A 13,620-nucleotide genomic window follows, 5' to 3' on the forward strand; every position below is an offset into this window, starting at 1 on the left:
TGTGGCCAGCGCCGTTTGTTAACCCCTAGAGCTTTTGAACTAAGCACATTGAGGTGTTCAGTGCAAATCCCATGCCCTAGCCATTGGCTCTCTATGCAATTGCGATTGTTCTGGTAAAACACGGAGTAGCAACTACGACATGTAAGGTTATCATGCTCAGGCTCTACTTTGTTAATGCAGTGTTCTTCTCATAAGACAAGAACCTCGACTAATTCTATTCGCTTTTAGAGCGAAACATCGTGATTTCGCATGAATTAAAACTCAAGCATAATCCATTTCTTCAAATTTGCGAGCAAGTTTTCCAAAACATTAGGACTCCAATATTAAGATCTGGGCAGGGCTCTGGGTATTATTTAACCACCATGGTTGGAGATACATCCAATGTTATTCCTGACATTCGATATTAGCTGCACCAAGTTGGGGTCTCCAGTTAGCCTTGTGAGCAAAAACGTAGGATTGCCACTGCTTATAGAATACGAAGTTGAAATGCAGAGCCATAGATGGGATATCACAATTGCTAAACATTACTTTATTTTGCAATTTGAAATCAAGGCTCTTCAAAAGTGTCATTGCGGCATCCACAACTTCAATATAACTTTCTTACAACGTGCCTTTGCAGTTTTTTTAATTCGCATTTTTTTTATTCGGTGGTTCAGTAGAACCATGCTACAATAAGCTGAATTTGGCAGATTATTATGCATTATGTTGTAGTGTGTGTTTTGTTTTATCACCAACATCGATTTGGCACTTATGGTACTGGTACTTTGGCTGCTAGGCTGAGGTAAACTAGATATTTGATACGTGACCAGGTGAGTCATTGGTAATCTTGAACTAAGCTTAGATTACGCAAGTGAATTGAGAAAGTCGCTTGACTTGAACATCTAAACTCCTCCGTTCAACTCACTTGCACGAAAAGAAAGTTGAACATGTTCAACCTTTGGCAAGTCAAATGAATTTTACTGAAATGATCAAATTACTTGCCTTGTCAAAACCTCGGTTAAAACATAGCATGTTACTTTAGGATCAACGCCCCATTGTTGTTTCCTCAGAAACTTGCTTTGTGTTTTCTAGTGCTTTTAACACATCATTGTGTTTTTCGTCATCAAACCATTTCAACTATGAACGGACCTTTCAAATCGCCCACGACATGCTTTGAACTGTGTTCCAACTCGCAAACCTTCAGCTATTCAATTTATCTGGCTGTCATCATAACTCGCATATCATTCCAACTTTACTTGGCGGTCTTCCCAACACGCCATTACGGTTCTCAAAACACGTACAAAATCTCAACTTTTCTTGGCGGTCCACCTAACACGACATTTCAGTTCTTTCACACGCAATCATTCAAGCTTCACTTAGCGAGCTTACCAATATGCCATTATGGTCGTTAAAACACGCTAATCATCAACCGTCTAAGACGAGTTAAATAACTCCAATTCCACTAATTATTTCGATATCTTTGCAGATACGTATTTCGACCACAACTGTGTGATCGTCTTCAGTGTCTCGTACTTGACTCGACGACGCTAATCATTTTTACTTTGCTTGGCGGTCTTCAAAACACGCAAGTCATTTAATCTTTACTTGGCTGTTCACTAAACACGCCACTGCGGTAATGAAACATGCAAATTCTTTCATCTTTACTTGGCGGTCCTCCAAACATACCACAGCAATTCTTAAAATACGCAAATGATTTCATCTTTTCTTGGTGGTCCTCCAAACACGCCATCCATTGCGGTCCTCAAAACTCGCAAAACAATTAATCTTTTCTTGGCGGTCCTCCAAACTCGCCATTGCGGTCCTCAAAACTCGCCAATCATTTCATCTTTTCTTGGCGGTCCTCCAAACACGTCATTGCGGTCCTCAAAACTCGCAAAACAATTCATCTTTTCTTGGCGGTCCTCCAAACTCGCCATTGCGGTCCTCAAAACTCGCCAATCATTTCACCTTTTCTTGGCGGTCCTCCAAACACGCCATTGCGGTCCTCAAAACTCGCAAACAATACATCTTTACTTGGCGGTCCTCCAAACTCGCCATTGCGGTCCTCAAAACTCGCCAATCATTTCATCTTTTCTTGGCGGTCCTCCAAACTCGCTATTGCGGTCCTCAAAACTCGCCAATCATTTCAACTTTTCTGGTGGTCTTCTAAACTAGCCATTGCGGTCCTCAAAACTTACAAAATATTTCATCTTTACTTGGCGGTCCTCCAAACACGCCATTGCGGTCCTCAAAACTCGCCTTCCTTTCATCTTTTCTTGGCGGTCCTCAAAACTCTCCAAACATTTCATCTTTTCTTGGCGGTCCTCCAAACTCGCCATTGCGGTCCTCAAAACTCGCAAAACAATTAATCTTTTCTTGGCGGTCCTCCAAACTCGCCAATCATTTCATCTTTTTTGGCCAAACGCCATTGCCGTACTCAAGACACGCAAACAATTTCGAATCTTCTCCGTTTTACTTACTTACGCAACCGCGTCTCTCCCAATTTGGAGCACCGGTCCCCACGTAAACACTGCAAAATGCAAACATCCTTCTTGGTTCAGGAATTTACCTTTTCTTCTGAGATTGCGCAGTGGGTGATTTTCATGACGCAGTATTTTTATCAGATACATTAGTTTTAACATTATTCCACTTGATACTAACAAAAAATGAGCAGTAAAACCTGCCACTGTCGCCAAATGTGTAGCTTGCTGCTGGCCAGGAAATCACCCATTGCACTTATTGCACTCGGCGAAGGTATCGCCTTACTCGGACCGTTGGACCGTTGGACTCTGACTGAGGGAGAACGATGCTTGGCTGCTTGCTCGTCACCAACACCAAGACGGCATAAACAGCATATAGTATAGAGTGGTATACAACAGGGCTGTCTCGCCCCACACAGTTATGCCTCACTCAAGTATTCTGCATATAAGTTTTTGGTATTATTTTTTGGTAATTTATCTTTTATGCAAGGCTACTTCATACCAATTCATGTTATCGAGGTCGTCGCTCCTGCTCGGGTTTAGCAATATTTTCAGAAATTCTTTCAAGTATTTCATCGGAAATTATATTCCCTCGACTCTCGTAATTCCTTCGGACTATTTTTCAGTTATTTCCGGACGAATTCCTAAAGGAATTGCTGAAGGTGTTTACTAAAGGAATGTCCGACATTCTTGAATTTATCTGGGTATTCCTCCAATAATTCATTCGGAATTTCCTCCAGGTATTCTTTCGAACAATTCCCAGGAAATTACTTTGGAGACAGTTCCCCAAATACCTTTGGAAAAACAAGATATTCCCTAAAGAATCAAAGAAGGGGTTAGGAATAATTGCGGAAATTCCTTCCGAAATTTCTTCAGAAATTACTTTGGAAATTTCATCGGAATTCCTACGAAAAACTCTTCGGCAATACCTAGGGAAATTTTCTGGAAAACCTTCCGAACTTCTTTTAGGATAATTTATTTAAGAATTCCTTTGGAAATTGCTTTAGGAACCCGCATAATTACAAACTGTACATGGATATTTTTCCGTGCGGTCGACAACAGTATCCTTTACTGTTGACAACTGTAAATGAACAATCTCATATAAAGTTTTAACAGTTTGTGGTACGGTTATTTGACAAATAACAATATGTTGAATGGGTTGTTAAGTTATGTCACCATAAAAAATCGTCTGTTTTCGCGTGCAAAATTTTCGCTCAACAGTATGATAAAATGTTGATATATAATGCAGGAAATAAATAACATTTTTGAGACAACATGATATATGTTGACATTTAGTGATGATGTCGAGCAGTTATGGTTGAATCGATCGAAAAGTATTCGATAACCGCAACGTAAACTGTGAAGCTATATCTTACATCGTAATAATGATTCTGACCATATAACATGTTGTTTTTTATTATGCGGGAATTCCTGAAGAAATTGGTTTAGGAATTCCGTTGAACTTTTTAAAGGAATTGTTTCAGCAATTATTCCAAGAATTTCTCAAGAAATTCCCACGGAATCTCTAGAAAGAAATTCTTGTTATTCCTTAAACATTTCTTAAGAACTTAATTCAGGAATTCTTACGATTTATTTTAGGAATTTCAATTCAATTTTGTAATAGGGGGAGATCCCCCAGCGCCGGACACCTCCCTATACCGGACACTTCTCAAAATGACACTTGCAGATTTCCCTCCACCATCTTATGAAGTACAAAAAAAAGCTATTGAAAAGTCTTTTACCTGCAAGGATTATCAGATACTCATGTTGTAAACTTTTCACAAAATTCAAAATTGAACCAAAATTCAAAAAAAAATCATGTTTCGCCTTATTTTAAAAAGTTTGAATCAACAATATTAAAATCAATCCAATGCATTCTGATTATGTGGAGATGGTCAAGATTAGTCATATTTTAAATAACGATCATGATTTATTAGATATATAATGAAACTGTGGTGCAAAATCAATTTCTGTATGCGGTAGCTGTCCCCCGGGTCCGGACAGTTAGATTTTTCATGTGATCAAATAGCCAATATTTACACCTGTTTTGTTGAACTTATTTCAATCCAATTGTTTCGCCTTGCTACGGTATCAGAAAGCTACATAACTGAGCAGAAACAAAAATTGAAGATGTCATTAAAAAAGATGAGAATTTGGAGTAGGATGTAAGAGATTTAGCTGGAGAGCCAAATAAGCTCGACTAACACATTTCAATAGCTACAACTTAAAGCATTTGAAAAATATTACTATTCTAAATGATGTCTTTACTCATGTAACAGGAACTTGGTCAAATTTGAACATGATGCAATAGTGTCCGGTACTTGGAGACACTTTTCGGAACCGTTATTTTTTTCACCAAAATTCATCATCAAAATACATCGTCGATAAACGTGTTCAAATGATCAAATGTAGTTAGTATGAACCATTTATGATCATATTTTGTGTATATGGTAGACAAGTAATCATAATCCGGATAATTAGAGAGTTTTTCGTTGAATGTTTTATGTGTCAGGCACTGGGGGTTCTCCCCCTATATTATTGGAAAAATTCTTCAACAAAATTTCCGGAATCAATCCAGCAGGAGTGTGGTATGGATTTACTGAAAAGAAGGAGTCCTGGAAAAAGTTCGGAAAGATTGCCGAAGACATTTACAAAGTCCTTTCAAGAGATTTTTCGGAAGGAATTGTAGAACGAATGTCGAAAGAAATTCCTGACGTAATTTTCTAAATTATTTCTGAAGTGAATTCCTGGAGGAGATCCCGGAATAATTTCTGAAGGATTGCATACTTCCAGAAATTTTGGAATCAATTTCATGAGAAATTCCTCAAATATTTTGGGAAGGCATTCCCAAGACAATTTCTGTAGGAATTTCTGAAAGATTTTTTTAGGTATTACCGAAGATTTTTTCAAATGAATTCTAAAGAAATTCCTAAAAGAATTCGTAAAGAATAAATTGAGGAAATTTTCGAAATTTCCTTAGATTTTTTTTTTTATTTTCAAAGGAACGTTTTGAGGAATATCCAAAAGAATTGCATGATTTATCTCAGAAATAATTTCCGGAGGATTTTCCAAAGAAATCCCTGGAGGAAATTTCGAAAGCACTCTCGAAGGAATATCAAAAAAAAATCTTGGAGAAATTGGTTGGTTTGTGCATTTCGTTAGGAGTTTGAACGAAAATTTCTAAGGAAATTCCTGAAATTTTTTCCTAGAATTGTAGAAAGAATTATTGGAAGAAATTTCGGAGGATTCACAGCAGAAATTGCCGAAGGAATGGAATTTCCGATGGTATCGGGAAGACTTCTTGGAAGAATTTTTGAAATTATTCTTGAAATTTATTTCCTAAAGAAATATTTAAGATATTTACGAAAAAAATGTCTCTGAAGCAAATTCCCAAGGAATTCTTGAGGAAATCCGAAGAATTCTGAACAGTAGTAAAAACCGGTTTTGACACTGGAATTGCTTGATAAAAATCCCCCGAAATGTCGAGATTACAGTCTATTCATTATCATACTTCTTTTGATACTCTCTTTCAGAGTTTCTTTTCAATAAATTACTAAATAGTTTATAAATGATAAAATGCAATTAAAATTACTTTATATTTGAAACTGCCTGACATTTTTTAAATTGATTTATCGCTTGATTGATTAATCTCTCCAATTATTGTTCTTACTACCTACGTACTTGTGGACAGACACAATTGCAAAGCTTCGTAGAACCTGTCTTCGAGCTAAGAGAAGGTTGCGACGTGCTGAAAAGGTCGAGAGACGCTGGGTGTTCCAGACAGCAAACAGAGCTCTGAACTACGAGATTAAATGTATAGTAAGAGAGCCTGCTTTGAGCAGATGTGCAGGATGGTGAACGAGAATCCATGGGGAGATGCATACAGGATGGTGATGGCTAGGACTAAAGACCTGAGAAATCTCCGGAGATGTTGGCTAAAATAGTCGAAGGGTTGTTTCCGAGGCATGAATCATCGAACTGGCCCGCTATCGTAGATGCAAGGAAACTTAAGCTCAATAAGGCACCACTCCCGGATAATATTCCAAACCTGGTCCTTAGACACGCTATTCTTGCTGATCCAGATATATGCAGGAGCTGCCTCCAAAGATGCATGGATGAAGGAAACTTCCCAGATCGATGGAAACGGCAGAAATTGGTGCTACTACCGAAGCCCGGCAAGCAACCGGGAGACCCTTCGGCATATAGACCATTTTGCCTACTTGACACAGCTGGAAAGCTGCTAGAGATGGTCATCCTGAATAGATTGTCGGCTTATACAGAGTGTGCTGGTGGCCTATCCAGCCACCAGTATGGTTTCCGTAAGGGCCGTTCTACCATAGAAGCAATTCGATCGGTAACGGATACGGCCAAGATAGCGAGAGGTTTGATGTAAAAAATGCGTTTAACAACGCTATCTGGGCAGCTATTGCTGATTCTCTGCACCTATTGAGAGTTCCGGATTACCTGTGCAAGATACTGAAAAGTTATTTTCAGAATTGGGTGCTGATATACGACATATGGTCAAAAGTCGATCGAAGTGTTAGCGGGTGTTCCACAGGGATCGATCCTCGGACCGGTTCTGTGGAATATTATGTACGACGGAGTATTACGCTTAAGTCTCCCGGCCAGTGTGAAAATAGAAGGCTTCGCGGATGACGTAATGCTAGAAGTAACAGGAGACACTCTCGACGAAGTTGAACTGAAGGCTTCATACGCGAGTGGCAGAGTGGAGGAATGGCTCAACTCGAGGCGGTTGTCCCTTGCACATCACAAGACGGAAGTTGTGGTGGTGCATAACCGCCATGGGTTGCAGAAAGCGAGGATAAGAGTAGGGAGCTGCACAGTTAACTCCGTGAGGTCTCTTAAGCATCTGGGCGTGATGATCGACGTTAAGCTCAATTTCACGAGCCACGTCGATTATGCATGTTAGCGGGCTTCATTGGCGATAAAATCTTTATCACGAATGATGTCCAACAGATCGGCGGTGCATAGTCAGGTGCGTAGGTTGATAGCGGGTGTAGAATTGTCTATCATCCGCTATGGCGTACCAGCATGGGCTGTAGCAATAAATGCCGAGTACAATGTGAAGAAACCAAGAAACTTATCAGAGTACACCGACTGATGTGCCTACGAGTCACGAGCGCATATCGCACCATATCATATGAGGCGGTGTGCGTTATGGCTGGGATGATGCCGATAGACATACTCCTAGAGAAAGATGTGGAGTGCTACAACGAAAGGGACTCGGTGCAAGTGCGACGTGTCAAGAGAGCAGCCTCGCTGCTCAAATGGCAAAGAGCATGGGACACCGCAGTCAAAGGTCGTTGGACCCACAGACTGATTCCGGATGTGTCCAACTGGGTCGGTATGTTTTGGGTGTTGGGTGTTTTAACGTCAAGTGCGTTAGCATATGCGTGAGCGTTCTCAATAGTCCTCCCCCTCCTGATGAATTGCTTAATTGCGGGCCGGGGTACGGACTGGCGAAAGGGTTTTGGTTTTAGTGGGTCGGGTAAGAGTTACAAGACATACCCATCCCCACACTACCCGAGTTAATCCTTGTTCAAGGAAAAAATACCCTCTAGCTTTCCCCGCTCTCTCTAGACGTTTTTCTTCTGTTTTATTGAATTATTTCCTGATTTCCTCCAGATACTCCAGACATTACAGATAAATCATGGACAAATTCTGGGACAAGTATATTGAATAACATGGGACGTCTGTCTGGTCACATTGATCTAATAAACTTCTTCAGTATTACATTACCAAGCCTGATCAACGTGGTATAAATCAGTTCTTCTATAATCGATAATCATTTAAATAATCACATGTGAGCACAGTGCACATTATTAGTGACAATGACATTGACTTAGTCGGCAAAGGAGAATGAATAACTATGAAACCGTTGTCAAAAAAATGGGGCAAAGTTGCATCATACGACGGAATACTCTAAACTCTAGCGATAACCATGCCATAGAAAACGAGTCGTTTCTGCATTATGAATGAAACCTATTGTACAACCATTCTCTCATCGGACATCATAAAACCCTCAGCATTATATCATTCCTTACAGATCAACACCAATGGCATTCTAACATTCGGATCGGAGTTTCAAAACTACCTCAATTTGCCATTTCCCATCGAGTACCCGGCGGTGGCCCCATTCTATGCGAATGTAGATACCACATTACCGAACGATACTGCCGCTATCGTGTATTTCAAATCGACCGACGAAGAGCTACTGCTCCAAGTTAGCGATTTGGTACGAGTTAACTTTGCCGATGCGGTAGACTTCGAAGCAAGGCAGGTGTTTGTCGCGACCTGGGAACACGTGGGCCACTTCGACATGAAAAACGACGTTACCAATTCATTCCAAGTGGCCCTCATACTGGGCGATGAGGAGACGTATGTGCAGTTCCTGTATCCGGAAAATGGTCTCAACTGGATTCAGGGGGACACCAAGGAATCTGGTTTGCCCGATGTTCGCGCCCAAGCAGGGTTCATATCCGAGGATGGACGATTTTTCCCATTACAAGGCTCCGGAACTGATAATGTACGAATAAAAAAATATTGTCGATAAACACAAAACTATCAAATTATATTCTTTTCAGATAAGGCATCTCACAGTGTCCTCAAATGTGGGTGAACCAGGAGAATGGCTGTTTAAAGTCGGCCCTCTCGACCAAGAAGGCAATGTTCTTGAACCAAGCGTGCATGATGAAAATGCACAAGAACCACGAAGCTGTGCCGATGGAGGCCATTTCAAATGCCATTCGGCAGCCACATGCACGGATACTAAGACTGGTTATTGCTGTTCATGCAAGGCAGGATATTATGGAAACGGGTTCAACTGTATAAAAAACGATGTTCCCATGCGTGTGGTTGGATCGGTCAAAGGAACGTTGAACCAGGTGACAATCGACACGCAAATGCAATCCTATGTGGTGATGGCTGATGGCAGGACATACACTGCGCTGAGTCCTCTTGAAGATGAATTGGGCACAACTCTTCAGTTGGCTCAGGTTATTGGTGCCAGCATTGGATGGCTCTTTGCCAAACCTATTGGTAATGTGCTTAACGGATATCAGGTATTTAGAATGATTTGATTTGCAAGCGAAGTCTTACGAAGTAATTTGGTTTGTAGATTACAGGAGGAAAGTTCAACCAGACGACTACTATCAACTTCTTAGGATCGCAGGATAATCTTCGAATTAACCTTCGCTGCAACGGATTGAATCTGTGGGATCAATTAGCATTAGATATCACAATCGAAGGTCAGGTGAAGCAAGTTCCACTCGGTGACAAAATACATATTGACGACTACTCCGAAGTATACCAGCGAGTGGGAAAAGATCGTCTTGAAGCGTACACTGCACATAAGCTGTTCATACCATCAGAAGATCGCAACGTAGACTACACTATCCATCAGGTTATACTGTTTGAATCATGTTCATCTTTGGAACTGGAAGAAAATTCAAATAGTATGACCACGCTAAAAACAAGTAAAATCAACCTTGGGTTTGAAGCACGAGAAAAAGCTATTCGAATGGGGATGTTAAGCAAGATGAGTTCCGGTGAAAAGGTGAATCCTTGCGATGATGCAAATTGCGGAGATAACACTGTTTGTGTTCCACATGCTGACGATACTTATGACGTATGATCGCAACCTTATAATTATTAACAAGCATGGCTTCTTAACATCCTTTCATTTTTAGTGCAACTGTAAGAATGGATTCACTTACGTTCCGTATACGAACAATGATCGCATAAACTGCGTCGATATCGATGAATGTTCGGGGATAAACATCTGTGATGAGAATGCGAATTGCGTCAACGAACCAGGTGGTTACAAGTGTGTATGCATCGAAGGATATGAAGGTAACGGTTATCAGTGCGATAAAATTGATTATGGGGCCAGCTCGGTTGTAGTTCCTACGCCAGCCAATACCTTCTACGAAGTTCATTCGCATACTCCAGACACGAGTGAGGATTATTGCGAGGTAAAACAAATGATGATTTTTTTATTTTGGCTTTGTACGAATGCATTCTTTTCCAGCATTGCTCTGAGTTTGCAGATTGCGTGAACGGACGTTGCATATGCAAAACGGGATATGCAGGAGATGGGTACGTATGCGAAAACCCTTGCGATGCGGATCAAGTATGGAACGGCGAATCTTGTGTTAGACAAGGATCTACGGAAGATGGTATGATATTGGAATCTTAATTATTTTCCAATGAATATAAGTCTTTTTATCTTTCGCAGACGAAATCGCACCATTTTGCACTGTTCAGGGGTGCACATGTCCAACTGGTTACATTCTTGTTGAGTATTCTTTCCATCAAATTTGTCGTCTTGTTGAAACTCAGCCTGATGGACATAATCTACCATCTTGCGATGTTGAGAATCACTGTAGCCCTCTTGCGAATTGTGAATGGAACGAACATCAGTACCGTTACGAGTGCGTATGCAATCCAGGATACGATGGCGATGGATACACGTGCGTTGAGAAAGAAGTCTCTTGTTTAGATGAAGAAGACATCTGCGATCAACATGCGTCTTGTAACTACATCGTTCATTTGAAGAAATCTGTCTGCGTATGCAACAAAGGCTATGATGGAGATGGTCGCACTTGCCATCTGGCTCCAGAATGTGCCATTGACGATGATTGTGGAATGCATTCGGTATGTCAAGATGACCTGTGCGTTTGCCAGGAAGGATACGAAAGGGATATTTCGGACTTTTGCGTTCGTGCTGGGTCATGTGGAGGCGCTTACTGTGCTGACAACGCTATTTGCAAGTATGATTCTCACCAGAACATTCCATACTGCTATTGCCCTGAAGGTTTCGTTGGAGATGGTGTTCATCAGTGCAAATCAGTTCCTCCACCATGCAACGTACGTAACAATTGTGGACTTCATGCCACATGTGGACCCAATTTCAGGTAAGGTTAACAAAATTGGTTGCATTTCAACTAATACATTCAAATCTCTCATGCTACTGTTATTCAGGGAACCTTCAAAATACGAATGCACGTGTAACCCAGGTTTCTTCGGAGACGGATTTGTTTGTACTCCGGAACGTAACTGCGTCAATATCCCTAGTCTTTGCGATCCCAATGCTAAATGTGTTAGCACCACCTCGGGATATCAATGTGCTTGCAATCAAGGTTAGCTCAAGCAGAATTTATATTACCGTGTCACTGATCATATTCTCTTTTATGTTAAGGGTTTATTGGGAATGGAAGCGTCTGTAACACTGCTCCCCGCCTCGACTCTGGATTCCTATTGATCAGTCAAGGCGTGGCAACTGTTAAGCTCCCTTTCAGTGGAAGCCGTGGAGTTCCAGTGACAATGGCTCAGATGGCCATCGGAGTGGACAAGGACTGTGCTGAGGGGCGTATTTATTTCAGCGATATTTCTGCCAAGCAGATATTCAGTTGCAAATACGACGGAACTGATCGTAAACCTTTCATTACTAAAAACATTCTTTCACCGGAGGGTGTTGCTGTAGATTGGATATCTCGGAGACTCTATTGGACGGATTCAGCGAAGGATACGATCGAGGTTGCTAGTTTGGAAGACCCTAACAAACGAGCCATCATCGTTTCCAAGTATCTAGTAAACCCTCGTGGCATTGCAGTTGATCCCCATCAAAGCAAACTCTACTGGTCCGATTGGAATCGTGAGGGCCCTAAGATAGAGTGGGCCAATTTGGACGGAACAGAACGCCAAGTTTTGGTTAGTGGACCACACGTCGAGTTGCCGAACAGCATCCAAGTTTCACCGGGAACTGGTGAACTTTGTTATGCTGATGCTGGTACTAAGAAAATAGATTGCGTTGATACGTATACCAAGCAAGTTAGATCTGTTGCAAGCAATCTAACCTATCCATTCGGACTAGCTATTACAGACGATCATTTCTATTGGACCGATTGGACAACGTAAGAAAGCTTAACATCAAATTTGGTAACATGTCCTCAATTTGTTATATTTCACAGGAAAAAGGTAGAATCCATCAACGCATACGGAGAGCGGGAAAAGGGCATACCATCTCCCGTTTTCGGCAGCCATAAAATGTATGGAATGACTGCTGTTACCGACAAATGTCCACTGTTTTACAGTCCCTGTGTAGTTAACAATGGAGACTGCCCGGAGAAGACAATCTGTTTGACTAATCCTCGAGCTCCATCCGGAAGGGGATGTAAATGTGCCGACGATGAAAACAACTGTAACGATGTAGTTCTGGACTACTAGAAGCAGGATCCAGAGGGGATTGTTGAAAGCAAACCAAGTGCCATAAGTGACGAGTTTTATCAGTAAACAAATCTACAAAAAGTATGATTTTCAAATTAATATATAAGGTTGCGCAGAATGATATAATAAATATAAAAACAATTAGGTGTTTTAATATTGCCCCCTTTTATAAAGAGCCGAGTTAACCGCTCTACAGTTTCTCTGGAACTGCGTCATAAACGCCCACAGCGTTCAAAGCAATGGACATAAATTTTAAAACTGTACTGTAATGTAGCGTACTCAAGCTCAAACATGTTGGACCAACATTGACTCCGCCCCAAGAAAACGCTTCGGTTGCTGTTTTGTTTGACCGTGTGTGAAGTTGATCAAATCTGGTTCAAACAATCATTTGAAAGTTGGCGGCTCGGTTGGGAAAAAATCAAAGCGGTTTGATTTTGGTTTAAACCTCGGTTTAAGCTGTCGGGGGCGGAGTCAAGGTTCGCCGAAAATATTTGAGCGTTTGTATGAAGTCGTACAAATCCCCATATATTTTTTTATGGTTGGTGTTTATGTTGGCTTCGGTCGTTCGTGTGTGATATTGTTGGTCGGATAAATTGAGTGTTCGCGCTGCTGTTTGTGGTGATTGTTGGATGCTTGACTAAACGAGAGGTGGAGCCAATGTTGGTCAAACTGCTTGACCAGTGTGTACGTTTCATAACGTCGTGGATCCTTGACTAAACGAGAGGTGGAGTCAATGATAGTCAAACTGCTTGACCGATATGTACGCAACACACCAAATTTTTTTCGCCGAAAATCAGCAAAATTTTGCTGAATTTTTCCGAGCTGATAACTCAGCAATCATTTCAGTAAAATAAAATTACCGAAACTTTCAGCAAACTGAACTACTGGCATATCTGTCAGTCGTTTACTGAAT

General features: G+C 41.1%; 1 protein-coding gene across 1 annotated transcript in view; it reads left to right on the top strand.

Moving 5' to 3' along the window:
* The window catches only part of LOC134213400 (nidogen), a 28,868-nt gene extending 16,023 nt beyond the window's left edge, over positions 1–12,845 (top strand). Inside the window, exons 2-10 of the mRNA XM_062692435.1 lie at positions 8,527–9,006; positions 9,065–9,541; positions 9,598–10,107; positions 10,169–10,453; positions 10,510–10,657; positions 10,717–11,395; positions 11,463–11,620; positions 11,680–12,394; positions 12,452–12,845. Of these exons, the coding sequence (XP_062548419.1) occupies positions 8,527–9,006; positions 9,065–9,541; positions 9,598–10,107; positions 10,169–10,453; positions 10,510–10,657; positions 10,717–11,395; positions 11,463–11,620; positions 11,680–12,394; positions 12,452–12,707 (3,708 nt within the window). The 3' untranslated portion in view covers positions 12,708–12,845. The remainder of the gene's footprint in view (positions 1–8,526; positions 9,007–9,064; positions 9,542–9,597; positions 10,108–10,168; positions 10,454–10,509; positions 10,658–10,716; positions 11,396–11,462; positions 11,621–11,679; positions 12,395–12,451) is intronic.
* Positions 12,846–13,620: the final 775 nt, after the last annotated feature.

This window comes from Armigeres subalbatus, chromosome 2, assembly GCF_024139115.2.
Source record: "Armigeres subalbatus isolate Guangzhou_Male chromosome 2, GZ_Asu_2, whole genome shotgun sequence".
In the NCBI taxonomy this organism is placed as follows: Eukaryota; Metazoa; Arthropoda; class Insecta; order Diptera; family Culicidae; genus Armigeres; species Armigeres subalbatus.